The sequence below is a fragment of the Epinephelus lanceolatus genome, chromosome 9 (assembly GCF_041903045.1).
Source record: "Epinephelus lanceolatus isolate andai-2023 chromosome 9, ASM4190304v1, whole genome shotgun sequence".
NCBI lineage: Eukaryota > Metazoa > Chordata > Actinopteri > Perciformes > Serranidae > Epinephelus > Epinephelus lanceolatus.
In genome coordinates, this window is record NC_135742.1 from 45948140 (window position 1) to 45975999 (window position 27860).

Below are 27860 nucleotides of genomic sequence, written 5' to 3' on the forward strand. Positions count from 1 at the left end.
TCCATTCAGCATCATTGGGAGGTGAGCAATCATGCTGTCCAGCTCATGGGAGCTGCCAAGGTTTGTAACCATGACTTGCTCATATGTTCTGGAGCCACCAGAAGGACCATTAAATTCTCTTCCTGAATGTGTGCTAACAGGCAAGGAATCAGAGAAACTATGGGAAATGTGCAAAGTAGAACTATGGGCCATATCCAATGAGAAAAGGCATCCAGTCCTAGTGGAAGTTTGTGGCGTTTCAGCACTTTCAGTACCACGGATAGCTCAAGACAGTATATGTGGAGTGATGGCAGATTTTTAAATTTCACACCAACAACATAGGAATGACACGTCCCCCAGGGGTGGCATGTCCGCATACACCAATTTGTGTGACTTCACTTTTTTAAGGTATTCAGATTTCATATCCACACCCACACTGTAACACACTAAGAAACCTCGGAGTAATTTGACCAAGATTTGTCTTTTAATTCTCATTTAAAACAAACCTCACGGACTGCATTTTTTCATTAGCGTAATATTGCGAAAATTAGGCGTATCCTGACCCAAAAAGATGCAGAAAAATTGGTCCACGCTTTTGTTATCTCTAGGCTGGATTACTGTAATTCCCTATTATCAAATAGCTCTAATAAGTCTTTAAAAACTCTCCAGCTAATTCAGAATGCAGCGGCACGTGTACTAACAAGAACTAAGAAACAACATCATATTTCTCCTGTTTTGGCTTCTCTGCACTGGCTCCCTGTAAAATCCAGAATTGAATTTTAAATCCTACTCCTAACTTACAAAGCTTTAAATGGTCAGGCTCCGTCATATCTTAGAGAGCTCATAGTGCCCTATTATTCCACTAGAACACTGTGCTCTGAGAAAGCAGGGTTACTCGTGGTCCCTAAAGTCACCAAAAGTAGATCAGGAGCCAGAGCCTTCAGCTATCGGGCTCCTCTCCTGGCTCCTCTCCTGTGGAATCATCCTCCTGTTGCCTCCACATTTAAGACTAGACTTAAGACTTTCCTTTTTGATAGCTCTTATAGTTAGGGCTGGCTCAGGCTTGCCTTGTACCAGCCCCTGGTTAGGCTGACTGAGGCCTAGTCTGCCGGGGGACCTCCTATAATACACCAAACACCTTTTCTCCGTCTCTCTCTCTCTCTCTCTCTCTCTCTCTCTCTTTCTCTCTCCTTTGCTAACACTCATGTCCTGTCACTGCATCTCGCTAACTCCGCTGTACTACATGTCACTAACTCGGCTTCTTCTCCGGAGCCTTTGTGCTCCACTGTCTCGCAGGTTAACTTATGTCGCAGTGGTGCCTGGATAGTGTGACGTGTGTGGTTGTGCTGCTGCCGTGGTCTTGCCTGATGCCTCCTGCTGCTGTTATCATTAGTCATACTTCTACTGTTAATATACACATATGATTATTGTCACATATGTATACTATCAGATATTAATATATACTTTCAACATATTGTTCCACAATAGCCCTAATTAGAATTATATTATTACTTTAATTTATGTTGTTGTAAGCTACTGTCATTACCGTCTGTCCTGCATGTCTCTCTGTCTCTGTCTCTCTTTCTGTCTCTCTTTCTGTCTCATTGTGTCATATGGATTACTGTTAATTTATCATGTTGATCTGTTCTGTACGACATCTATTGCACGTCTGTCCCTCCTGGAGGAGGGATCCCTCCTCAGTTGCTCTTCCTGAGGTTGCTACCATTTTTTTCCCCGTTAAAGGTTTTTTTGGGGGGTCCTAAGGACAGAGGGATGTCGTATGCTGTAAAGCCCTCTGAGGCAAATTATGATTTTTGATTTTGGGCTTTATAAATAAAACTGATTGATTGATTGATTGATTGATTGATTGACTGTTAATCAAAGGCAGGTCCACAACTGGCCACACCCCGCCTGTTTTCTTTGGTGTGATATAGTAGCAGAAATAGAACCCATCATTCTCCTCTCCTGCAGGGACATGGTTGAACGCTTCCTTCTCCAGCAGGTTCGACAGCCCTGCCGTCAGGACTGTTATCTTTGCCTGAGATGACATTATTTCTTCCGCCACATGAGAAGTGGTGTGCTGATGTGTTTTTGTTGCTCATCTTAATCAAAACTTGCGTTCCCCATATCCCATCATTGCCTCTGATGCTGGTGTTTTTGAGGCAGGTCAGTGGGCAGGTGGGACCAAGGCCTCTGGCTCTTGCCTTGATGGCCCTGGGCTTGTTGGGCTGCATCTTGGGTGCATCTTCACTAAAGACATTTTCAAGTTGAAACAGTTTGAAGTATGTATTTTAAGTAGGTTAAGCTAACCTCAGAACAGGACTTTTGGCAAGCAGTTGGCACATATTACTTAAATTTGTGCCAAAATGTTTAAACTATCAATGGATCTGTTGCTTATTTCAAGTTAAGAAATCCATAAGACTTTGGATTTCTTAGAGTGGTGTTTTCAGCTAAGGTCTGAGTGCTGGATTTTTTCAGGTAACCTGCAACTCTCCTGCCAGACCAGCTGCAGTGACACAGCAAATGTACAATCCAGAGAATCAGATGACAGAGACAGAGCCAAAGAGCGTAGTGACATTCAGCAGAGGAAGAAAGACACCACCACGGATAATGTGAGAGCTCAAGAACACTTCAGATACCTTTATACTAAAGTGTGCATTTGTGTCAGCTGACAAAAAAGTCTTTTTAACCATATAAGGTACAAGTCCAATAGTTTGATGTCATCCCTCTCTTTAGGAGACATGCAGCATCACTTTATCGAAATCTTCACTGGTTTTGCAGCTTTGATGTGAATTTCTCACTAATTATCTTTCTTTATAGTTGAGTCAGTCAGAGGCTATAACAGTGGCTTTGGAGGAGGTGAGAAGGAAACAAACAGAAATACTGACCTGGCCTCTGACAGGTCCAGAGGATGCAGGTAGAGCAGCTGCAAACAGTCCAGCCTGTCAAGACAAGTCACTGCCTACTGACAGTAGCAGTGATATCCATTTACATGTTAATGTTTGAAGTACACAAAAAGAATTATACACTATAAATAGCCACTAGGATCACAACATATCCAGCTGGCAATACTAATGCAAAACATTGTCTACTTGGTTTCAAATAGAGGATAACCAAAAAGATGCTGAATTTGTATCATTTACTGTAGCTGTACTGTTTTTCAGACGGATATCATGTCGCTTTAATACAGATCCACAACATGCTGAGTGAGGTGCTCACCAAACAGCATGTGGAGAAAGATAATCTTGCCCAAAAACAGTGGTGAGTTCAGGAACTTCTCCCTTGCTTGACTTTTGAGGCTTTGTATAGTTTGTAAGTAATTCACTTCCTTTTTTTGTAATTTTACCATGTTCTCAAAATGAAAACACTGTGTAACACAGTATCATTCCTGCTGGCTTACAGTGTACAGTATGTGCAAGCAGTGAGTTATTAGAAATACAAATAATGTCTTTACAGGACATGGTTACAATGACATGTTTGTCTTCTTGAAGCTGTCATATATCTCTCAAAAGCAGATTTTGACTATTGCCAAACACAACAATGTCTACAACTATAACACTGAGGGCCAGAACTACTAAAGGTTTGCGTGTATAAAAACGTGTGCAAACTCATTGCACATGCAAGAAAATGTACAAACTGATTTACTAACAGTGCGCACTAAGGGTTGCGTCTTTCAAAGGTGCAAAATAGCGCATCTGCATCCAGTTAGCACATTTGCTGCAATGAATATGCAATATGGGGCGTTTACACGCAATTGTGCGTGTGCTGGGAGGAGAAAATGTAAATATATTAATTTAGCACAAGCAAAGTGATTTATCAAACCTGAAAGCAATTTTTCTCATAGAAACTGCGTCTATATTTAACACGTGTCAAAGGGAGGTGCAGACGGTTTGTATTGCGCACACACTGCTGCGATTATTGTTGCAAGAAGGAGACATCGAAACGATGAAAGAAGATGTAGAGAATGCATTTTTCACCCTTGTGTGAAGCAAGCAACATGGGCTGGAGCAGAATGCCATGCCGGAGGAGAACTCCTCCTCTCTGACATACTAACACACACACACACACACACTGAACACGCGATTGAATGAATGAGTGAACATTGGAAGTGGTTCAGCCGCAGTCCCGCCGGCTGGCCCGGTCACTGTTGAGATTACATTCGTTTTTTATTATTAACAAAATGTTTTTTTATTGACCGTATGAATGGTTTTGTCTTCAAATAAATATTTGGAAACGAAAATGTATGCTTTGGTGTACTTTTACAGAGTTTTGTAATATGTATAGCAGCCTATTGTATGTATCAAAATGTATAATTTTCAGCAGCGGTCGGAGGTATAAATGCTCAGAAGTGTAGTGTGTTTCAGTTTTGTAACTTAAAGGCTTCAGAAAACATACAAGACACATTTTTAGGAAAAGTCATAGGAAGAGAAGCTTGTAGGTTTTATCTAAAAAGAGTTATTTGCATTATAAAAACCCAAACAGACCTTCGTGGCGGTTCTAGTGTTAAACATAATGCTGTAGATTAGAATACAAGTGCTAGTGTGCCCCAATAAACTGCAGAGCATTGCAAAGTTAAGCGAATCAACATTTACTGAAAAAAAGATGATTGAAGTCACTTTCTAGATTCCAAACATTATTATCAAACGAAATACTCAGTCTCATTAACGTGTCATTATGTTAAGCCACGCAAAATCATATTAAAGACACATTGTTTCAGTCACAAAATATATTAGGCTATAGCTCTAACATTTATTGTGGCAAAAAAACTAAACAGTTCTTTATCGTATAGCCTATTTTACACAAAATGAATATTCACAGCCAATATAAGAAAACTTAAACGTGACAGTTGAGTGTATTATTTGTGTTATCTTTTACGCAGGTGGAACTTGCCTGCCGTGTGCACCTCTCCTCCCTCTCCGGTCCCTGACTGTTGGTCACAGATTTCTTCCCATATAGCGTTCCTTTGTTAGACAGTCAGGTTTCTTTGCTGTAGCTCATTTAAGTGTTTATTGGCCTCATCTACCAACACCTCTAATTCCATAGGGTCGAATTTCACTTTGCGCTTTCTCTCCTAACTCGCCATGCTGCAAACCATAAAACACGCAAAACCCTAATTTAAATAGGGTGTCTCCAACATGTTTGCACCTGTTGTCATTTACGCAGTCACTCTTAGTAGATCACCCGCAAACCGCAGTTCAGCCCCACACGCAAAATTCTAGATTGCGCAGGCAAATTAGTACACGCAAATTGGGATCTTAGTAGATCCGGCCCTGAATGTAATGTCATATTTGCTAGCCTGAGTAGAGGGGTCAGTTTCCATGAGACTACACTGTTCTCATTTTCAAACATAGGATTGTTTGTTTATCCAAATGTCAATAAGTGTGAGTGCCGATCAGCATTCACACTGTTGTTGTCCATATCTTTATTATTTATCTTGCATATGTTTAGTGTGAATACTGATTCAGCATCCAAACTATTGTTCTTTGAATCGTTATTATTAGTGTGAATGCTGATTCAGATGCTTTCAAACTATTGTTATCCTACTCCTTCTTGTGCCAGTGCTGATTCAGCGTTCACGCTATTTAGATTCAAATCTTTATTCTTATTTCACTTCCATACATTTTTTGGACTCTACATCTGCATACTGTCAGCTACAGAAACCATGTCAGATTTTTCCCATCAGCCCAGTTCAATGCTTTGAGGTGAGATATACGCACAAGCAGGTCAGGTGGAAAGGTGTTACAGTGCAGTCTTTTTTCAGATAATATAACACTGGAGATCACATTTATTTTTCACTCAAGGGATTCCACTTGCTTGAACACAGAGTTTAGATGCCCAGGGCAAGTGTGAGCCCTGTGACAAGGAAAAAAAAGCCTTTGGTGGACAGGTAATGCTACAAGGTAGAGTGCACTCAGTGCACTGTGGCGATTTAGCTAATTCAACGTACATTTTTTCTCCATCAACCAATCGTTTGGTTTAAGAGTAAGAAGAATTTCAATCGACCAAGATTTTCTTTGGTTGACTACAGCCCTAGTATATAGTGTCCTTAGAGTGGGTGACACTGATGACATCACCCAATCTAAAGCCTGTTATAGTGGTAGGGTGCTCGACATTTTTGAAGAGTGTGACTCGACAGAAATTATGTATTTTCAACAGAAAAAAGTGTCACTCAACACTGTCCTTTCATGTCGCACACATAGAGAATTTTGTTATGTCACACCCGGATCATATTTTTTTGCCCGGTGTCATTGATTGGTAGTGTTACTTTTGTCATCATGGAGATAGTGGTTTTCAATCCACTGACTGCATTTAGCGTCTCTGTCCACAGAAGCAGTCGTCTGTCAGCAGCAGCTACTGCTGAGTTTAGAGGAAAGCGGCCAGCAAAGAGGCTTTCACCAGGCTGACTGACAACAGACATTAACTGAAGCAAAATATTTCCATGTTAGCTCCGTGGGAAGAAACCAACAGTGTCTGTATTCATTGATTCTTGATTTTTATTCTCAGTCAACTGTAGCAAGTGAGGAGAATATAGAGCTCGAAGGCAGACTGGGAGCTGATCACTCAACACACTCAAAACACATGCACAGTGGGATATTTGTGTGATGTTAAACAGCTTTCTGGGCAGATTGTCCTTCATTTAATACTTCAGAAATACTGCAAAAAAATGTATGGGGTCTCTGGTTACCATGGATGTAACTGAAAACCTTTTGTTAAAACATAAATTAAGGAAGCTGGATTTTGAAAATAAAAGCCCCCAGCTGGTAAAAGGAGTTTATTCTGAAAATACAAAGCTAGAGGGGTTGATGTGACACATTTTCATACTCTGGATGGATTTTAAATCTCCTTCAAAATAAATGTCTTTAAAAATCAGCCAGGTTTCATTGAAGAAAAAAAAGAAAAAAAAAGGTAGTTTACCTGGGGGCCATGGACAAGGCTGGATTGTCAATATAAAAGCCCCCAGATGTTAAGTATAGTTTAACAAGGGGCCCAGACAAGGCAAAATTTCCTAAATAAAAGCCCCAAGATTATAATATAATCAAAATTCAAAGTTTTCTTTAATTATTTTTATTTTAAGTACTTGCAGTGAATTGAAAAAACATTGAAATCATTAATCCACTGCACTTTAAAATTCTACTTCCCTCTGTAGTTTTTTTTGTTGGCAGGCCTTATTTAAGCTTTAAACAGGTCACAAAGTATTTATTCCTCCCCCGTACATTTTGTGATCAATTACTACCTCTGCATACCTTCATCTACAGATACCAGCACATGTCAAAATGTTTTACTCTTTATGGACATTTATTTTTGTATTTTTCTGTGTTTTATGCAATTTAAAGTACAAAGCATTTCTTCTTTTAGCCTTTTGAAATATTAAATTGTTATTATAGCATTACAGTTTAACTTCCAGGGTTTAAGCAGTGCGGTGCAATGCAATTCCGCTTAAGATTCCTGTTTTCAGCAATGCTTTGCAGTTTAGTGTAGTATTAGTGTAGTATTCAGCACTCACATGATTTTTCTGCAGAAAACGTGTTTTCTAGTTAAAATAACGTCACCCCAAATAAATGCTCCAGGTTGAAAGAAATGCATTGATGGATTCCAGTCAGCAAGATAATACTAATAATACATCATATTTATAGAACACTACTCATGCATGCTTTCCATGTGAAACTGAATAGTATTAAAACAAAAACAAAAAACACCATAAAATTACAATGTTTTGATAGTGTGCCTGAAGACAGGTCTCAACATTGAACCCTAAAATCAATCAAGCATATTATATACAAAGTTACATATTTTTAATGTGAGATTTTTGGACTCAGTAATATGCAATTATTTTTTGTAAGCTTTCTTTTGGACATCTTATTTATTATAATTAAATTCACAATTAAATTAAATTAAATTAAATTTCAAATGTCATTACTGAGATTGTGAGGACTCCATGTTGATAAACTCTAGACAGTTATGATTAATGTGGATATTTTGGGTGCATTCACACTAATTTTTGTTTCCAAAATGTGGTTTAGATATGAAGTTTATTTGTTAACTTAGTTCAGGAGCAGGGCCACGCCTCAACCACACCCCTGATTACCTGTCAAGTGTACTTATACCTGGTCAACCCATCCTACTCCGTTTGTCTCAGATTTCTCGAGAACATGTCTGAACGCATTATCAAACATCAACAACGCAGAAACTTAGGTTTCAAAAGAATGATGGATCCTGAATTACAGATCAACCCACATGATTCAGAAGACGATTTGTATGATCATCTGTTCGATTATTGTATTGTAGATTATCCTCCAGCCATGATAGATCAAGCAGACCACAACCAAGCCTCTCAGCGGAGCCGCCTGCGCCTAGTGATAACCGCGCTGAAGTCAAGCCGGTGTCTCCAGTCAGTGTCGCCAAACGAGATCTCTCCAACTTCTGATCGATCTCCGTGCTCCTCTTCTCCTTCCACGAGGGCCGAATAGAGGACCACAGAGACGAAGGAGCCAGCTCCAAAGCTGGCAACAACACCAGCAGTCTTCCTCTGGTACAGCCCCCAGCTATCCACAGCTTGCATCAATAACTCCGGCAGCAACAGTCTCCGAGCCTCCCGCACTTCCGGCCGCCACACCAGAGGCTATCACCACCAGCGTCGTCTTGTATGACATCACCGGGCTTCTGCCACCTCCAGGGCCACAACCTGCATCATCAGCCCCCCTAGTGGGGGCCAGGTCTTATTACCCCCTGTGCCTACTTCCTCTGGGTCTGATTTTTCTCAAATAACGTCAGCTTTCTTCTCATCGCTGTGTTCGCAGAGTTCACAAAATCCCCGTGCACATACATCCTTTCATGCCATCATCCCTTCCTCTACCCTTCCTTCACCTGCATACAATAATACGGCTCCTGCTCCTTCCTTTTCCATCATAGTCAACACTGCAGCACAAGAGCCCCATCCAGTAACTCAACCACCACAGGCTAATCAAGTCGGCAATTCTCAGCCGCCTCCTCCATTTCCAACTAGTGATGGTGAAATCGAAGCTTCATGAAGCAGTGAACTACTTTGACACAACTGCTTCAAGAATGACACGCTGCTTCAAAGCATTTCATACAGTCAGAAGAGTGACACCTGCTGGCTGTGTGTCAGAACTGCATCTAAGTGGAAGACCTGAAAAAGCCTCAGGACTGGCTGTAATGAGGCCTCGCTCTCAGTAGTCAGTTGTGGGCGTGCTGAAGTGGGGAACGAAACACTGTCTCGGAACACTTACGCTTCAAAAGACTGACACTATGTCGAGCAAACTGGCTCGAGCGTAACATCACTATTTCCAACTGGTCTATCCTCATCCCTCATCCATTCGACCCTCATCCCTTCATCCCTCAACCTTTCATCCATTCAACCCTTCATCCCTCATCCATTGGACCCTTGACCCTCATACCTTCATCCCTCAACCATCTCTCTCTTACAAGCTATGTGGAGCCCCCTCCCACCCTGCCACAGCATGCACAGTCAGTGTTCCACCACCACACTCACGTCCCTCTTCCTCACACAGTGCCTCAGTCTTTTCGACTCACTTTCAGAAGCCCTGTGTTGGATCCTGACCAACAATTACAGACTCCTTTACCTTCTTCATCTTCCCGACGATTTCCTCATTGTCAATCCACCATTCTCACCTCCTCACCACGGGCTCACTACTCTTACACAAGCTTTCACAGAACTTGGTGTCCCTCTCTCTGAAGAGAAAACCTCAGGGCCATTTCAAGGCATCAACCTGGACTACATTTCCTTTTAAGGGATCTTTGCCCACAGAGAAAGTACAGCGCATCACTCTGCTTTGTCAGACTATCTTCTGGTAGACAGATGCACAAAACGCCAGGTACTGGCCCTTCTCGACCACCTCAGTTATGCCATTCACATAATTCCACAAGCCAGATCTTTCCTGTCCAATATTTTAACTAAAGCCGTAGCCATCCCCTCTCTCCATCATAACGTTGTTTTGTATGATGCATGCAAAATGGAAATGCATTTGTGGCAACATTTCCTTTCATCTTGGAATGGGATTTCTTTCCTCTGTGATGATTTCATCATCCAGCTTTACATGGACGCAGCTCCCTTCATAGGCCTCTGGGGTTCTCTTCTTGGAATAGCATTTCTTTCTTCTATGATGACTTCATCACTCAACCGGAGGACATTCAACTTTACATGGACGCAGCTCCTTCCGTAGGTTTCAGTGGTTACTATGGAGAGAAATGTTTCTCTTCCCCATGGCCTGCAGAGATCAAAGCCCTTGACTCAGATTCCCACTCTCCCTCATCTGCGCTTCATGAGCTATATCCCATCATCATAGCTGCCATTCTTTGGGGGCCTTGAATGGTCTAGGAAGTCCATACTAATACACTGACAACACTGCAGTTGTAGAGATCTTTAACAAAGGGCGATCTCGTTCCCCAGCCATCATGCAGTTAATGCGCAGACTCACATTAATTCAGCTCAACAGCAGTTCATTCTCAGGGCAGCCCGCATTCCTGGTTACCACGACAGCATTGACAATTCAGTGTCTTGTTTCTCATTCCAGAAATTCAGACACTTGGCCCCAGAATCGGATCTCCACCCTACACCAGTCCCACCATTTTCAGCCACAACATTGAACTAGCTCCTCAGCTGAGAAACCTCTTTAACGCTTCACAAGAAGCCATCCTTAACAGCGTCGCCCCAAGCACTCTCTCCGCCCACTTAACCAGCTGGAATTTCCTCAAGGCATATCACGCCACTTACCTGCTGTCTCTGGACATCATATCCATATGCAATTTCATCACCCATGCTCATTCCAAAATCCACCAACCAAACCTTCCTAGCTGGTATCAACTTAGTTATTAAACTAATCACTGGCCACCATTGCCCTTCAGTCGCTCACTCTCATGTCACAGTGTTGATCAAAGGCTTGCATAAACCGGAGCCCACTCTCACAGCTAGATGCTTGCCACTCACCTCCGACCTTCTAAGCCTCTGTATTCGTTCTCTACACTCAGGCTACATATCCCGTATGGTCGACTTAACCCTAGAATCCCTGTTTCTGCTGGCTTTCTTTGGCTCCCTAAGGTGCTCAGATTCCGCACCTACTTCATCCTCCTACAAATCTGCTCATCAGCCCAGCCCTGACATCACCATCCACACTTCCGACTCCCTCATATTCATCATGCTCTAGGTATGCGGCCAATACATCACCTCAACACCCTCTCTTTCTCACCGAAGCAGAATAAATGGCCACTTGATTCTGGTTCCAGAAACATTTTCACAAAGTCCTCTGGATTTCAGGCATATCCTCAGAATACTACTCAAGCCATTCTTTCCGCATTGGTGGTGCTCAGATCAAACAATCCAGGTCCTCGGCCGCCGGTCATCTCAGGCATATCGCTCTTACATCTGCAGCAATCTCAATGATCTCCGTCAAGCCCATGCTCAACTCAGTTTATTTTAATTTTGACTCTTTTGGGGGCCTGTAGTCAGCTCGGGTAGGAAAATGCCTGAGATGGAACACCCACACTGAGTCTCCCTCCGCCCGATCTCAAGTTCATCCTCCCAGACCTGCTGAACAGAAGACATCCCTCTTCTACCTCCACCCCCACTTACATCCATTCACCACTCCTCAACAGCTAACACCTCCTGAATTACAATAAACATTTAAACGACATATTGTTGTGGCATGGTCCTTGCTAGTGAAATTGGTGTTAAAATGGGGTGAAAGCTGGTTTCTTGCTTTAATATTGTGGTTGCTATTCATTGCTGAGGTACTGTCTTCCTCTGACCCCTTATGTAGTCTTTATACAGTTTTGTTTAAAAGACATGACTGTCCTGCTGAAGGTTGGTATAATTATTGTGCCAACACATTACTTGTATAAGTAACAGCAGCATTGTCTGATTCTCTTTTGTGCAGGTGTGTGGCCAACACCCTTCGGCATCTGTTGAAAGGTCAACTCGTCTCCCTTGCCTCATGTCAGAAGAACTTGGTGGAGATCCTCCAGAAGCAAATGCATTTGGTAGAGGTGTATGTAACCATGAAGGCCATACTTTCCACTCCCCCTCCCAATCATCAAGGCATTACAGTAGTGAGACAGCAGCCAGATCACTTCTCCACTCCAGTTTCCACACCAGCCTCCTCTAAAGCTAGAGAAGCACACAGATGCAATGAAAATTTTCAAAGAAAGGAAAGCCATAGACCAGGTACACAGACCAGACTGTTAAGATCAGCACACCCAAACAATGCTAAGGACCTCATAGTGCCCAGTCCTCCTGCTCCTTTACTAACCCAGAGCAAGAGGGCCGCCACACACACTGATGTGTTAAATAAGAAAGTCAGTAGCTGTCAGAGCAGTGCCCCACAGCCAGAAAATATTTCAGAACACATCAACTTCCAGAGAAGAGGAAGTAATGCACTGATACAGACAAGAGCTGAAGACAACAGCACGCATCTCTCTGAGCTCATACAGAGGGGAGTCTTGCCATCTGGAAGTGATCTACAGGTCGTGTTGAAGGTTAGGTAAAGCTCTTCTCGTAAAACCCAGTTGATACATGTGTAACACTTTCCAACACTTACTTGCCAATCAGCTGAAATAATAAAACTGAATGTCTTTCCTAATGACAGAAAAGGTAATTATTACATTTTCCTCATGATTACCGTTTATACAGACAACACCTCTTACTTCTGGAACATTGCCACAAAGTCCATGAATATAATTAATTTACAGGCATACATAAGCCCCGTTTCCACCAAGCAGTCCACTTCAGTTCAAATCAGTTTGGTAGACATTAGAACAGTTATTTGTCTGTTTGCATTGTGAAAAGTTGTGGATGGTACAAAAAGACTGTCCCCATTTTCGTCAGCCTCTTTGTTGCGGTACTTAACACACTGATCCGATACTATAAGTTGGAGCTAAAAACACTGCAGTCTGTTGATTGGTCAATAGAGGACTGTCACTCTTGCTCAGGGCTGAGTTGTGGCTGGTTTTGAAACTTATGCAACCACTGCTGATATCACAGCAAGTTTTTCATACAATAGTAAACTAATACCATAACACGAGAGGATGTTTTGCTGCCTCTGGTAGCAGATGTAGTCTGAGAAAAAAAATAAAAAATTAATTTGCTGTGCTGACTGCCAGCAACTCTTAAGATGTAATGTTAACTTGTAATGTTAGCTGACGACCTGAATACATCAGCACACCTCAAGTGTAAATATGACAACTTTGACCATTCCATTTGTTTTTACTGTCTCTCTTGAACGACATATACCTTAGTGATGATTAGATCTTAAGCGTTTAAATGGATTTGAATTTCAACTGGCATTTATTCTAATCCTCACTTGAGAAAAAAACGCGGCGGAGCGTTGTCCTGGTGCGCTCTGGCAGCACTAAACCCCTGCTCTTGCTCAACAAGGACTCAATGCACAACCCACAGCATAAAACCCCATTCTGTGGACAATAAAGGACATGCAGATGTTCCTCTGTGTCACCAGTGAAGAGGAAATATGAATGGAGCAGTGAGTGGCAACAACCCTGCCCAAAATTAAGGGCCGGATCTACTAAAGGTTTGCGTGTGTAAAAACGTGCCATGCGCACCTCTCCTCCCTCTCCAGTCCCTGACTGTTGGTCAGAGGCATCTCATCTACTGTGCCCCCACCTGTTTTATTTGCAGACGTTTTATTATATGCCAATTTTTCTTTTGTTCTGATGCCTTGATATCTTCTTTTCACTTCATCCACTGTTCGCATCATTTTACCTACAGCATTTACTTTTTCACAGATTTCTTCCCATATAGCCTTCCTTTGTGAGACAGTCAGGTTTCTTTGCTGTAGCTCATTTAAGTGTTTATTGGCCTCATCTACCAACACCTCTAATTCCATAGGGTCGAATTTCACTTTGCGCTTTCTCTCCTAACTCGCCATGCTGCAAACCATAAAACACACATAACCCTCATTTAAATAGGGTATCTCAACACGTTTGCACCTGTTGTCATTTACGCAATCACTCTAGTAGATCACCCGCAAACTGCAGTTCAGCCCCACACGCAAAATTCTAGATTGCGCAGGCAAATTAGTACACACAAATTGGGATCTTAGTAGATCCGGCCCTTAGAGTACTGTCTGCCGTGGACATGCTAAACTGATCTACAGCCTAGATACATGTCCATAGGGGTTACTTTTGGTTTTGAAGGTACTACACTGAACGTTTTTGGTGGAAACAGGCCTATGTGTGGAGCTTTCACACTTAATTTGGGCATGTCAGAGTCCCTTCTGTCTCATACTGCAGTGAGTGCCAGTTTCGACCAATAAGAATTACTGGCTGCCACTCTAACAATTAACATTTGGACAGGGCCCTGGCCATTGTTTTTGTTATTTGTGTGTTTATTTAGGGTCCTTGCAACACATTAGTGTGTCTTTATCTTCAAATTCATCAGTACACAGACAGTCATGCCTTTGTGTGGCTGATAAATCTTTCCTCTGCACTTTGTTCTAAAAACGCATTAAATGGGTGACCACTGTCATCTCACATTGCTACAGCATATGTTTTACAGCAGTACTAGCAACATAGGCTATTTCTGCCAGTACTGCTGTCATCATTTCAGAAAACAATCTGTTGTCTTGCCTCTGCAGGGTCAGTGGCACCTTGCTCACGTGATGAATGATGGCTTGATAAAGGACAGCAGAGGCCAGTTGTACCTGGCTCCAGAATGCTGGTTGGAGTCTGTCCTTGGTAATAACATCCCTGTCAGTTCAACGTACGCCTGGGACAAGGTTAGACACCAGACTGCCTAAATCTTATCTCAGCACTCAAAACATAAGAAGAACTGCAAAAAGTAATATTGCTTCCATTGGCTTTTCACTGTAACTCACAAAAGCCCCTCCAGTCATGCTATTGTCTGTCTGAACATGGTGGGATCCATGTTCAGACAGACAAGAGACGGACAAAGAACCAAATGTAGGTTAATGTGCTGCTGAAAACAGTCCTCAGCAAGTGCACTATACAACTAATGTTTGTTCACTAGCAAGGACCACGCCACAACAATATGTCTTTTAACTGTTTAATTGTAATTCAGGAGGCGTTAGTTGTTGAGGGATGGTGAATGGATGTAAGTGGGGGTGAAGGTGGAGGAAGGATGTCTTCTGTCCGGTTGGTCTGGGAGGATGAACTGGAGGTCAGACAGAAGGGGACTCAGTGTGGGGGTTCCGTCTCAGGCATTTTTCCTACCCGAGCTGATTACAGTTCCCCAAATGACGCAGAGTTAAAGTGAACTGAGTTGAGCACGGGCTTGATGAACATCGTTGAGATTGTTGCGGATGTAAGAGCAATATGCCTGAGATGACCAGCGGCCGAGGTCCTGGATTGTTTGATCTGAGATGCCCAGTGTGGCAGCTGTGTATGCAGCGCCAATGCAGAAAGAATGACTTGAGTAGTGTTCTGATAGTATGTCTGCAATGTGGAGGACTTTGTGAAAATGTTTCTGGAACCACAATCGAGTGGCCATTTCTCCTGCTTCGGTGAGAAAGAGAGGGTGTTGAGGTGATGCAAGGGCTGCATACCTAGAGCTAATGTATTTGGTTCATGGCTTGTATGGGCTGAGATAGGAGTTGAGGCAGAAAATGTAAATGTGGATTGTATGTGGAGCCACATCGAAGAAGATTTTCTGTTACGACAGACAATAAAGTTTTCTGAATCTGAATCTGAATACCAGCTGGATAGGTCTTGATGGTGGAGGACTAGATTTTGTGATTGGAATGAGCATGGGTGATGAAATTGCATATGGACCTGACGTCCAGAGATGGAAATGGTAGCAGGTAAGTGCCGTGATATGCCTTGAGGCAATTCCAGCTGGAAAAGTAGGCTGAGAGAGTACTTGGGGCGAGGCTGTTGAGGATGGCTTCTTGTGAAGCGTTAGAGAGGTTTCTTAGCCGAGGAGCTACTTGAATGTCGTGGCTGAAAGTGGTGGGACTGGTGTGGGGTGGAGATCCGATTCTAGGGCCAAGCATCAAACGTGGAACGAGCCAGTGAATTGGCAATGCTGTTGTTGTAACCAGAAATGTGCGCTGCCCTGAAAATGAATGAGAATGAGATTAATGTGAGTCTGCGCATGAACTGCGTTATGGTTGGGGAATGAGATGGCCCTTTGTTAAGGATCTCTCTGTCAGTGTGTATTAGTATGGACTTCCTAGACTGTTGATTCCCCCAAAGAATGGCAGCTATGATGATAGGATATAGCTCATGAAGCGTGGATGAGGGAGAGTGGGACTCTGAGCCAAGGGCTTTGAACTCTGTGGGCCATGTGGAAGTGAACCATTTCTCTCCATAGTAACCACTGAAACCTATGGAAGGAGCTGCATCCATGTAAAGTTGAATGTTCTCCAGTTGAGTGATGAAGTCGTCATAGAAGAAAGAAATGCTATTCCAAGAAGAAACAAAATGTTGCCACAAACGCGTTTCCATTTTGCATGCATCATCCAAAACAACTTTATCATGGAGAGAGGAGATGGCTGCGGCTTTGGTTAAAAGATTGGACAGGAAAGATTTGGCTTGTGGAATTATGCGAATGGCATAATTGAGGTGGCCAAGCATATAAGCAGAGTGATGCGCTGTACTTTCTCTGTGGGCAAAGATGCCTGAAAGGAAATGGAGTCCACGTTGATGCCTAGGAACTCGATGGAAGTGCTAGACCCTGAGGTTTTCTCTTCAGAGAGAGGGGGATGGTGGAGTGACAAGGAGGGTTTTGTCGAGAAGATGAAAAATGTAAGGAAGTCTGTAGTTGTTGATCAGGATCCAGCACAGGGCTTCTGAAAGTGAGTCGAAGACCTTGGGACTGCTTCTGCAGCTGAATGTGAGGTGCACAGAAAAGTAATAATCTCCCTTTCAGCAAACCCTGAAAAGACGCTTGAAGTCTGGATGAATCGGCAAGACTTTGAATGGCCTTGTGATGTCTTCTTTAGAAAGCCAGGCTCGATGGCCTGCCAAACGAATGAGGGTGATGGCGGGGTCGATTGTTGCGTATTGCATGGAGAAATCTGGGCTGGGTATGATGCTATTGCAGGGTTTTCCCTGGCTCAGAAAGGGGCTTTGATGGTGATGTCTGCGGCATGCGCTTCGCACTTGCATTTACAGATCATGCAGATGTATTAAGCGATGCCTATTAGGGGGAGTAGCTATTAGATGAGAGAGGTCCAAATAATACAGTACATTAGGGCTGGGCAATATGACCAAAATCTCATATCCTGATAAAGGTCATTTCATATCCTGATAACGATACATATCACGATATAGCACATTTTAATCCAATGAATAAAAAGTTGCATGCTCAGTCTCTTTAGTAAATAGGGTATCTACGGTGTGAGGTTCTGAGAGGGCAGACTGCAGGTTGTGGCAGACGTGGGAAGTGCTAGGAAGTACTACTAGACCTGGGTGGTAAACGTATGCAAAGCCATTGATGAGAAAGTTAATGAATTGTTTATCTGGGTGGTTTTATAGAGCAGTGGCACAGACATTTACCTTAACGGGTGTGCTGAGATGTTGTGCTAGTCAGTCTATGGGTGTGGTTGGATTGTGGGGGCAGGTGCTCCTGGCATGAGCACCTCCACATAAGGAGCAGATGTGCAGGAGGCGACAGTTAGAAAGAGAACAGCTCAGGTGGTTGAAGTTATTGCACACCATCCTGCTTCTCTGGTAAAGGATTGGCCTTCCCCATTTGTCGACTCCCTTTGGCATGGGAACATTAATTGCAGGGTGTATATCTGTGGGCCTTGGGATGATGGGAGGTGGGGGTGCAGCGTGTGATAGACGGTTTAAGACTGAAGTGTTGCGTGGGATGTGAGCATGGTGGTGGAACACTGACTTTGCATGCTGTGGCAGGGTGGGAGGGGGCTCCACATAGCTCGAAGGATGGACCGGTTTGAAATGGAGGAGGCAGCTGAGAATTGCCAACTTAATTGGCCTGTGGTGGGACCCCTTGAGTTACTGGATGGGGCTCTTGTGCTGCAGTATTGGCTATCATGAAAAGGGAAGGAGCAGGAGCCATATTATTGTATGCAGCTGAGGAAAGGGTCGAGGAAGGGATGATGGGATGAAAGGATGTATGTGCATGGGGATTTTGTGAAGCCTGTGAACACAGGGATGAGAAGAAAGCTGACATTATTTTAGAAAAGTCAGACACAGAGGAAGTAGGGATAGGGGGTAATACGACCTGGCCCCCACTAGGGGGGGGGCTGATGATGCAGGTTGTGGCCCTTGAGGCAGCAGAAGCCCGGGGATGTCATTCGTCACTGGCGGTGACTGGCTCTGGTGTGGCAACCGGAAGTGTGGGAAGCCCCAGAGATTGTTGCTGCCGGAGTTCTTGATGGGAGGTGGGGGTGCAGCGGGTAATGGATGGTTAAAGAAATTCCTGGTTCTGATCTTCTGATCCTGGCCCTGCTCTCGAACCTAAGTTTACAAATTAATATAAAACAATGTTTTAGGAAATTACTCAACCTCTTTAAAAATGAAAATGTGTATTTGTAACTAGCTACATGTAACAGATCTAAGTAATTAAATAATAAAAAAAACCCATTTCATTTGATTCATTTGATTTGTGTGTGTGTATATATATATATATATATATATATAGATATATAGGTATATATATGTATATACATATATATGGGGTGCCGTTTGTAAAGTGGCTCACGCTGAAAATAACATCAACATTTTGCCACATTTAGCTTCAATGTTTAAAAAAGTGTTGTGAATATTTTAACGTCACCTTTTACCACATTTACAGCAATATTTGTTAACTTAGAAATATATTAAATAGTTAAATCTAAATATTAAATGTGGCACCTAAATGTTAAATATAAATATAAATGTTAAATCTAAATGCTAAATATAAATCTAAATGTTAAGTCTAAATGTTCTGGGTGAAACTGAATATTTAGCTAATATGCAAATTCACACTGCCGGTCACCGGAAATACCAAAATAAAAGCTCGAGATGGTCAGACTGTGTTTATAGAATCAAATAACTAATTAAAACCAACTTATTGGGGGAAATGGACACTTGAACATATATTAGTGTGATAATAACTACCTAAAATAACAAGAAACATGTTTGGAGAAATTTTATTTGATGTGTACTTTGAGTTGTTAGTGTCCATTTAGCATTTAGATTTAACATTTAGATTTATATTTATATTTAATATTTAGATTTAACATTTATGTTTATATTTATATTTAGCATTTACATTTAACATTTAGATTTAGATTTAGATTTAGCATTTAGATTTAACATTTAGATTTAGATTAAGATTTAACATTTAACATTTAGGTGCCACATTTAATATTTAGATTTAACTATTTAATATATTTCTAAGTTAACAAATATTGCTGTAAATGTGGTAAAAGGTGATGTTAAAAAATTCACAATACTTTTTTAAACATTGTTTGAAGTTAAATGTGGCAAAATGTTGATGTTATTTTCAGCGTGAGACACTACAAACGGCACCCCATACATATACATATACATATACATATACATGTTGTTATGTCAGTCGGAGGCCTCCACGTGGGGAAGACAGACAGGACAGGAGAAAAATTAGTTAGTTAGTTAGTTAGTTTTCTTAGAACCATATGAGAATGGTATAATTATGAGTTTTTATATCTGGTGGAATTCACTTACATTTTAGTGTGCCATCAGTTTATTAATAGCATTTTAACCTAAACAAAGAAAAGTGTAAAATTTCCTGAAAGGTAAGTGTTGCTTTAAACACTCGCCTGGTAAGACTATCCTGACGACGTGAGCTCAATGTTCTGTTTGTCTTTCTGTGTCAGTCTGGATTTGGCAACGCCCCCAAACATTTTCAGTGGGTGGGAGTACTGCAAGTAAGACAAATTCCTTCAGTCAGTCAGTCAGCTTAACAAAACACAGGGGAACATCATCTTCGTCACCAACAGAACCAGTTGATAAATCTAGCTTTTGCCAAATCCAGTCAGAAGAACGACAGAAACAGATTTTCCTCTGAGAAACTTAGCGACTGCATACTCTTGTTCTTATTGACTTTCTGCAGTAACTTCACTTATTGCTGTGTTTATTCTACTGATGTTAGAGTTAGTGCTTGTTACTTTGGAAGCTGCCATCACTGTTCTGCAAGGTGCAGCCTACATTTTACATCATCAACTACAACACAGTCCCTGATTAGCTGCTTACATTGTCAACCACAGAACTGATCCCTGATTGGTCCAAATTGGAAAGTGTTTGAGGGGCAGCGAGTCCAGACTGATACAGAGAGTGAAACAGAATGTTGAGCTCACCTCATTAGGATGGTCTTACCAGGCTACTTAAACACATTCATGTATAATAGCATGATTTGAACATTGGCCTTTAAAATGAATATGGACTTTTTGTACTGATGCACGTCATGAATAACTGACATAAATCAATAGCAAGGTTCATAATAGTAATTAAGTTGATTTATCTAAAACAAGTAATTTTGAAGTGCTTTATGAAAGGCAAAAAAGGGCAACAAGATGAACTAAGTGAACAGTAAAACTTTGTTCAGGTAGCAAGAATCAAATGAAATCAGCAGTACAGTAAAACAGAGTTCATACAGTATTGTGGTGATATTAAAATCTGCCTTTTTATTTATTTTGTTTTTGTTAGTTTAATGTCAGTTAGTTATGAATCTAGAGTGAGTCAGTTGTTTGTGAAGAATCAGCTCCCACAGACTGTTTTCCTTCCCTATCTGTTGATTTGTGTCTGCTACTGCCAGTAGGGGTCTGTGGAGACAGGCCAATACACAGCATAAGGCTGTAAATTATTGAATGTTCACTGTAGAGCTATGCACCAGCACACACACACACACTCCTCCTTTTCCATGACATTGAAAAAAAAATTAAAAAGCGTAGTGCAACAGAGGCCTGTTTAATGGTTGCATAATCAAGAGTGCTGCTGAAGGACACCTAATAGGCCCATAGGGTTCATATATCCCACTCAGGAAACCTTGATACTCTCATTAATAAGTCATCAGTCATAAGCGGACATGTCAGTGGTGTTGAAAGACATTTCTGATTAATTCCTTCCACTGTTTGCTCAGGTGACGTTCAGAGACAAACCTTTGTCTCACTACTTATTGAACATTGAGGCTGAAGAAACCAAACCACAGACTCATCATGAGGACAATGTTCAGCACTGCAGAGCTAGCTCTTCTCAGAGGGTACTGTTCACAGGTCTGTTGTTCCTTCCTACCTCCAGCCTCAGTTCCACATACATCCTGCTTTTCTCTGACAAACAAAGAGAGCAGGCGGGCAGCCACTGAAGCATGACTTTTTCTGTGTCAGTAATTTATCATCGGCCTCGTATATCTCCCATCTGGAGTTTCTCTGAGCACTGTTTCAAGCAGCCTCATTAATATGACTTCATACCTAAAGCATGATTGTAAATGTATTGGAATACCTTTTCTAATTCTGCAGACACATCGACCCTGAACTGTCTGATGAAAATCAAGATATTCCATCTGGTGACTGATGAGGAAGTGCTGCCAAATGCTATTATGGACCGTTACTGGGAGACGCTCCTAAAGAAAGATTATTCAGAGTCTAAAGACTGGGGGTTGAAGACTTCTGATTATCCCTCCTCACATTTTGTCCACAACTGTTCATTCTGAAAAATTTGATTTAACTTAGTCACAAATTCTGTGATCACTTTACTGTACTTACCGTGGGTACAATGTGACTCTCAAAGAGTGATCATATCCAAAACCCTAAATGCCAGTGAATAGTTTTTCAGGGTTTATCACAGGTTTGTTGTTCTCATGTGTTTGTACTTCAGGTTTCATGTTCTGTTTATATCTGATTAAAAAGCACACACCCTATTTGGCAGTGTGAAGATAGGTTGTAGTTTCACATAATATCCCTTAACACTCTTTTCAGTGTTCTCCATGTACTTCAAGTTTATCTGAGCATCATTCAGGTACTTAAAGTATTTACATTTTAAAATGTGATCTTTTAAAGTGCATTAAAGCAAAACTGTAAAGATAATGGTGTTCATGAAAGTGTCTGCTTTGGTGTGTGTGTAAACGTTTGAGAAAAATCTGTCACTTTTGGCCTACGCCCAGGCTTTTTACGGGGGGGCCTTGAAAAGCCTGGGATGAAAGGCTTGGTTGTGTTTGCACTTTTTCATTTTTAAGTAGTTAGTTCCATAACTAAATTCAAAATGGCTAAATAAATCATTTGAAAGCCTGAACTTTCTAAAAAATAAAAAAAAAACGTGGAAGCTCTCTGAGGCCGTTCTCACCCCCTAAAGGCACAAAGTGGTTTAGTCTCGCCCATGTATGAGGATTCGTCAGAGACTGATAAACCATGACAGCCCCCATTCGATTCACTTCCTGTGTCTGTGTCACGTGGGTTTTGCTTACTGCCTTGCCACTTTTGGAGACTAGCGGTGGTGCGGACTACATAAATTCCAATGAAAAAAGTCACCGCAAGTACAGATTATGACCCTTTCCGTCGCCCCATAGTCACTTTAGTAAATATTGGATTCATTTCTTACAAGTCCCGACCCTTCTAACTACACTGACACTGAAATGACATTTTTTTCCAGACAGACAAATCAAGAGAAAATTAACTTTGTTCAAGATATGTTTTAAGCACACTTGCAAGATCTGGCAACTGACATGATCTTACACTTGGTTGATATCAAACATTAAAGCTTCTTTTATACTGCCAGATTTTCTGCAAATGTTGGGCCGATTTGCCTGCCAGCTGCGAGCGTTTAGACATACAGAGGCGGAAAGGCGAGTTGATCTGAGGCGCCCAATTTTCCGCCTCGGAGGGTAGTCATAATGGCAGAACCCTTTTAGTTTAAACAGACCGAGGTGGCCTTCTGCAACGGGAGGGGCTGTTGAAGACTTGTGGGAGGAGCTGTTGATGATGCTGCATGTGCGAGCCACTGGCGGTGGATAAACAGGAAACAGCTGATAGCAGGAATTAGCAAGCAGCTAGCAGCAAGAGGGGAATGCAAACCTGACAGACACTGTAAAGATGAGTAACTGGGGAGACAAGGAATTGCGCGCCCTCCTTGCCCTCGCAAACAAAGAGGTCATTAACCATTCTGTATAAACTAAAGTAGGTAGGCGGCAATTTTCCGCCCTCCCCGATTTTGTTTTTATACTGCAAATGCTGAAAAAAGTCTGATTGGGCTTTTCTGCAAATTTGCACAATTCCTATCTAAAAAGGGCTTAAGATAGCAGATAAAAACAAGCTGCAAAATAATCTGGATCTGATTTCATCCATCCGCATGATGTTTACAACACATCCAAACAAGGTGCAGGGGGAAAACGGCCATGCCCTCTCAGGAGACCGTGAGTGCATTATCCTTTTTTGTATTTTATTTGTCTCTGAACTCAGTGAGAGCCAAGTGAGTGACTGCTTGTGCTGCTGGGGCACCAACTTGCACTGTCATGTCCTTCCCAAAAAATGGAATTCAGGGATCCAAAATGAAAAGAAAGAAAGGGGCAAAAAAATCAAAAGGGGTGTGAGACAGAGACATGGAGCAAGGGAGGAAGGGTGGGGGCCCACAGAGGGTGCTTCTCCACAGTGCCCAAAAGTTGGTGCTACGCATCTGTTTTGGGCCAGTAGGTAATAGGAAATCCTGACTTAGGCCCGGCTTTGCTACTGTATAGGGGCAGATACTGAGCACATACACTGATGGATGGTTCTGTTAAAGATATGAGGATTTTCCTCAGTTTTGCTGATGAGGGTTAACCATTAGTGAGTGGGTGCCAAATGCATCGGATGGTGGTGATGTGCTGGATGTGGCCGGGCAGTAGGCGGACTGCTACCGGGGCTCTCCCCTCCTGCCACTTCTCTGTGAACAGTCGCTCCAGTCAGCGTTGGACACCCGGACATAGCAGACGCAATTCATGACCGCTCGGCACTTTCTTTACGCATCTGGTAAATTTCTGCTCCCTCGCCTTCTAATGTGCTTTTTTAAAGGTACCGTTGCGGATGTATGTATTTCAGGATATATTGAGGTTGTACCGTAGCGTGCCTCATCGTGTGATTCCCTCTGGAGAAAATAACATTTTTCATCCGTCTGGTGCGTAAAAAAAACAAACATACAAAAAAGAAAAAAACTTAGCCACGAAGGAAACTGCTCCTCATACAGTTTTGAAAGCAGGTTTCCCAGTGTTATTGAATCAGCATGTTGTTACTGTATCACAGTTATGTTTCTTTTACAGTGCTTGTGTTTACCCTTTCACTCACTGAAGAAATGTTTGTCGTTATATTAAGGTTCTTATGTGGAACTGCGGGAGAAGATTGCATGGCAGAGATCCGCTCAAAGACTACTTTAGAGAGCAAGGTAATTTAGACCAGACAAAGCCTGAATTCCATGGTGTTTATTTTATTTGTCTTGCCTCCTAAACGCAAATATCGGATTAATAAATATACATGTCAGATGTTTAGCTTTTGTGTTCATTAACTGAATTCTTATAGGGAAAGAAAGTTCCAGAGCCTTGTCACAAGACTCTCTCTGACTTGAAATGATGTATCTGGGTTAGCCTGTAATCAGTGGGCTCACAGAATGTGATGCAGCTTTGCAAAAAAACTTGTTTCACTGATGGGTTCCCACCCATACGATTTCATCACGATACTTTGATCACAATACTATTTCATTGCGATAATAAATGTATTGCAATTTGCCAAGTGTTGTGATGACATGTATTGGATTTTTATCAAATAAGTTAAAATTTCCGATCTGTTCATCTCACTTAAGTCATTTTTATCAAAGCAACATATATCTAGTGGACTGAAAAAGCATTTGATGTCATTACTCTACTGGGCTACCAAAAATTTAATTTGTACCCCTAGTTCCCACAGTCAGGAAAACCCTGGAAAAATCATGAAATTAGGATTTTTTTTTTTTTTTTTTTGGAAAGTTTAGTAAAAAGTGATGAAATTTTGTTGTGTGTAAAACTGTTACAGAAATTTCCCATGCATCACCTTCCATATGATGTAACACAACAGCATTTTTTTCTGTAGCTGTCAACTTAATGTAATATGCGTGGATGTGTGACACCATTTTGTTAACCTTCACGTATATTTCTCAGTTTTCTCCCTTTGTTCTGTCTCTCCCCTTCTGTGTGCCAGCTGGCTGAAAATATGTTTGAATAGAGTTTGAAACTGATATGTTTGAAAAATGCTGGGCAAGTGGGGCAAGAAAAAAATTAATATGGGTCCTTGAAAAGTCATGGAAAAGTTTTGAAATTTTGTCCATGAAAATATGTGGGAACCTTGAAAAAAGATAGATAATCTGCCACTTATTTTAAATGATTCAGATATTTAACTCACTTAATGCTCTTCTCATAATCAGGTACAGGGGTTAACTACATAATATCTTCTGAATGTTTATTTTCCTGTATTTTTTATCCCTTTGTTCCTAGAATGAAAATAAGATGTGCACACTACAAACATAGATTGAGACACAGGTGCTTCCTGTTCCCTATGTCTCTGCTGGCGCTCTGTCTGCTAAAGCTGGTCTACATTAAAGTGACAGTGAGGAACAGCGTCTACATTGAACCCTATGGAATCACTGTCAGCTTATCCAGAGCCCACAGCCACAGATATGACATCAACTGCACTGCCATCTACGAGCTGGACCCTGTGGAGATAGGCAAAGCTCTGGAGATAAAACGAAATGACATTGTTGATGTGGACGACGATAGCACGGTGAGTGTGACCTCAGACTGCCAAACATTTGTCAAAACAAGGGGTTACAATATGGCTCCAGTGTCGGATGTAGAGCAGAGTTTCCCATTGGCCTACTCCCTGGTGGTGCATAAAAATGCACCCATGGTGGAGCGTATTCTTCATGCCATCTATGCACCTTATAACATGTACTGCATTCACTATGATCAGAAGTCCTCTCCAGTGTTTATAAAGGCCATTAAAAACCTGGCTCAGTGTGTTCCAAATGTATTCATTGCCTCAAAATTAGAGTCTGTGGAATATGCCCACATCAGCAGGCTTAATGCTGACCTAAACTGCCTCTCTGACCTACTAAGGTCAGAGGTCAAGTGGAAGTATGTCATCAACCTATGTGGCCAGGACTTTCCTCTCAAGTCAAACTATGAACTGGTAATGGAGCTGAAGCAGCTGAATGGAAGTAACATGCTGGAGTCCAGCCGACCCAGTGAACTCAAGAAACAACGCTTTAGCTTCCAACATGAGCTGAAAAATGTGCCTTACGAGTACCATCGTATTCCTGTCAAAACCACAGTTCCCAAAGATGTTCCTCCTCATGGAATAGAGATGTTCATCGGCAGTGCCTATTTTGTCCTGTCACGGGCTTTTGTGAATTACATTAGCAGCAGCCAGGTGGCAAAGGACTTTCTGGCATGGTCTGATGACACATACTCACCAGATGAACACTTCTGGGCCACCCTTGTCAGGGTCCCTGGGGTGCCTGGACACATTCCCAGGTCAGAGGCTGACATTACAGATCTGAGGAGTAAGACACGACTGGTCAAATGGAACTATTTAGAAGGAATTCTTTACCCAGTCTGCACGGGTACACATATGCGAAGCGTTTGCATCTATGGAGCTGCTGAACTTCGCTGGCTTCTCAACTATGGCCACTGGTTTGCTAACAAATTTGACCCCAAAGTGGACCCCATTCTGATTAAGTGTTTGGAGGAGAAGCTGATGGAAAAACATCAATACGTGCAAACATAATGCTGAAGAGAAGAGGAAATCTGACAAGGAGACAAGAAAATAATTCCAGTATTTCTTGTGTTATAAAGCAAAGGTGCAAAATTAAAGAAAAAAGAAAGTAACAAAGTACATCTACTCAGTCATTGTAGTTAAGCACAATTTTAAGATGCAGGCACTTTACTTGAGTACTTTCATGTTGTTAGCCTGAGCTTGTTAGTGCATGTCATTTATCTGATGGTATCTATTTCCTATGCAGATTAGGATTTCTCAAACAAACACTCTATAAGGTCATAAAATGTGCACTGCTATAGTTTAGACTACCCAACACTATATGGAAAGGCAACACCTGAATCACATGAAAACATTGCTTCAATGATGCATCAGTTATTTAACACTGTGAAAGAGATTGTTCTCCAGAAAGAGTTCTTCAGGGTTCCCATGGTCAAGGAAAAAATGGAAAGGTCATGGAATTTCATAATCACTTTTTCAGGGCCTTGAAAAGTCATGGAATAAGTAAAAAATATTGAATGTTTTGGAAAAATCACATCATGGAATTGTGTTGCGTGTAATGGCATTGTTACAGTAATCTGGATAATCCTCCACGAAATGTAACATTGCAGCAAATCTATTTTCTGTAGCTGTCAAAGAAATGTTGCTCTAATTTGCATCGATGTGTGATATTTAATTTACCATAAAGTTTCTTCATTTTTCACACTTTCCTTCACCACCTGAAACTATGCTTGAGTAGAATTTAGAGGTTCAGTTTTGCAATAATTTTTCTTTTTTTATGGGTCCTTGAAAAGTCATGGAAAAGTTTTGAAATTTTGTTCATCAAAAAGTGTCAGCAGGGCATGGCGTTTCCACATTATTTCATTATTCTAATTATTGTCAGTCTGTAACTTTCACAGACTATTAAAGGAAATGTCATCTTAAAAACAAGTGTCAATTGATATTAAACTTTAATATGCTGTCCATGTTGTTCTTGATTTTTATTGCAGACTACTCTGATATTGAGAGTAGAAATACCAGACTCATGTTGTTGCAACTCTTACCTTTCTTGCATTTCACACAGCACTTAGAAAAAAATTTAAACATCCACAACTCCCGCCTCTCTCCAAAGTCCCATCCCCCTCCTCCTGCAATGCCACCTCCCTCCAAAGGCCTACTCCCCCCTCCTCCATTATGTCC

At 41.7% G+C, this 27860-nt stretch overlaps 2 protein-coding genes and 1 long non-coding RNA gene across 4 annotated transcripts in view; 2 read left to right on the forward strand and 1 right to left on the reverse strand.

Annotated features, from left to right (window-relative positions):
* The window catches only part of LOC144464335 (ankyrin repeat domain-containing protein 31-like), a 37877-nt gene extending 15963 nt beyond the window's left edge, over positions 1 to 21914 (forward strand). The window contains exons 4-10 of the mRNA XM_078171057.1: positions 2458 to 2591; positions 2800 to 2896; positions 3144 to 3240; positions 11892 to 12489; positions 14604 to 14744; positions 21056 to 21188; positions 21432 to 21914. Of these exons, the coding sequence (XP_078027183.1) occupies positions 2458 to 2591; positions 2800 to 2896; positions 3144 to 3240; positions 11892 to 12489; positions 14604 to 14744; positions 21056 to 21188; positions 21432 to 21625 (1394 nt within the window). The 3' untranslated portion in view covers positions 21626 to 21914. The remainder of the gene's footprint in view (positions 1 to 2457; positions 2592 to 2799; positions 2897 to 3143; positions 3241 to 11891; positions 12490 to 14603; positions 14745 to 21055; positions 21189 to 21431) is intronic.
* The window catches only part of LOC144464307 (uncharacterized), a 95425-nt gene that overhangs the window by 19504 nt on the left and 48061 nt on the right, over positions 1 to 27860 (reverse strand). The gene's annotated exons all lie outside the window — the stretch shown is intronic.
* On the forward strand, positions 23469 to 27636 carry gcnt4a (glucosaminyl (N-acetyl) transferase 4a). 2 transcript variants are annotated; one of them, XM_033620300.2, is made up of 3 exons: positions 23469 to 24057; positions 24252 to 24321; positions 25403 to 27636. In XM_033620300.2, exon 3 carries the CDS (start codon positions 25404 to 25406, stop codon positions 26691 to 26693), a length of 1290 nt encoding a protein of 429 aa, XP_033476191.2. In that variant the 5' UTR covers positions 23469 to 24057; positions 24252 to 24321; position 25403; the 3' UTR covers positions 26694 to 27636. The 2 variants fall into 2 exon arrangements, with proteins under 2 accessions (XP_033476191.2, XP_033476190.2); XM_033620299.2 differs by having other exon boundaries at positions 23469 to 23912.

Coding starts and splice junctions, on each gene's coding strand:
- gcnt4a (XM_033620300.2), top strand. CDS start 25,404: ATGAAAATAAGATGTGCACACTACAAACATAGATTGAGACACAGGTGC.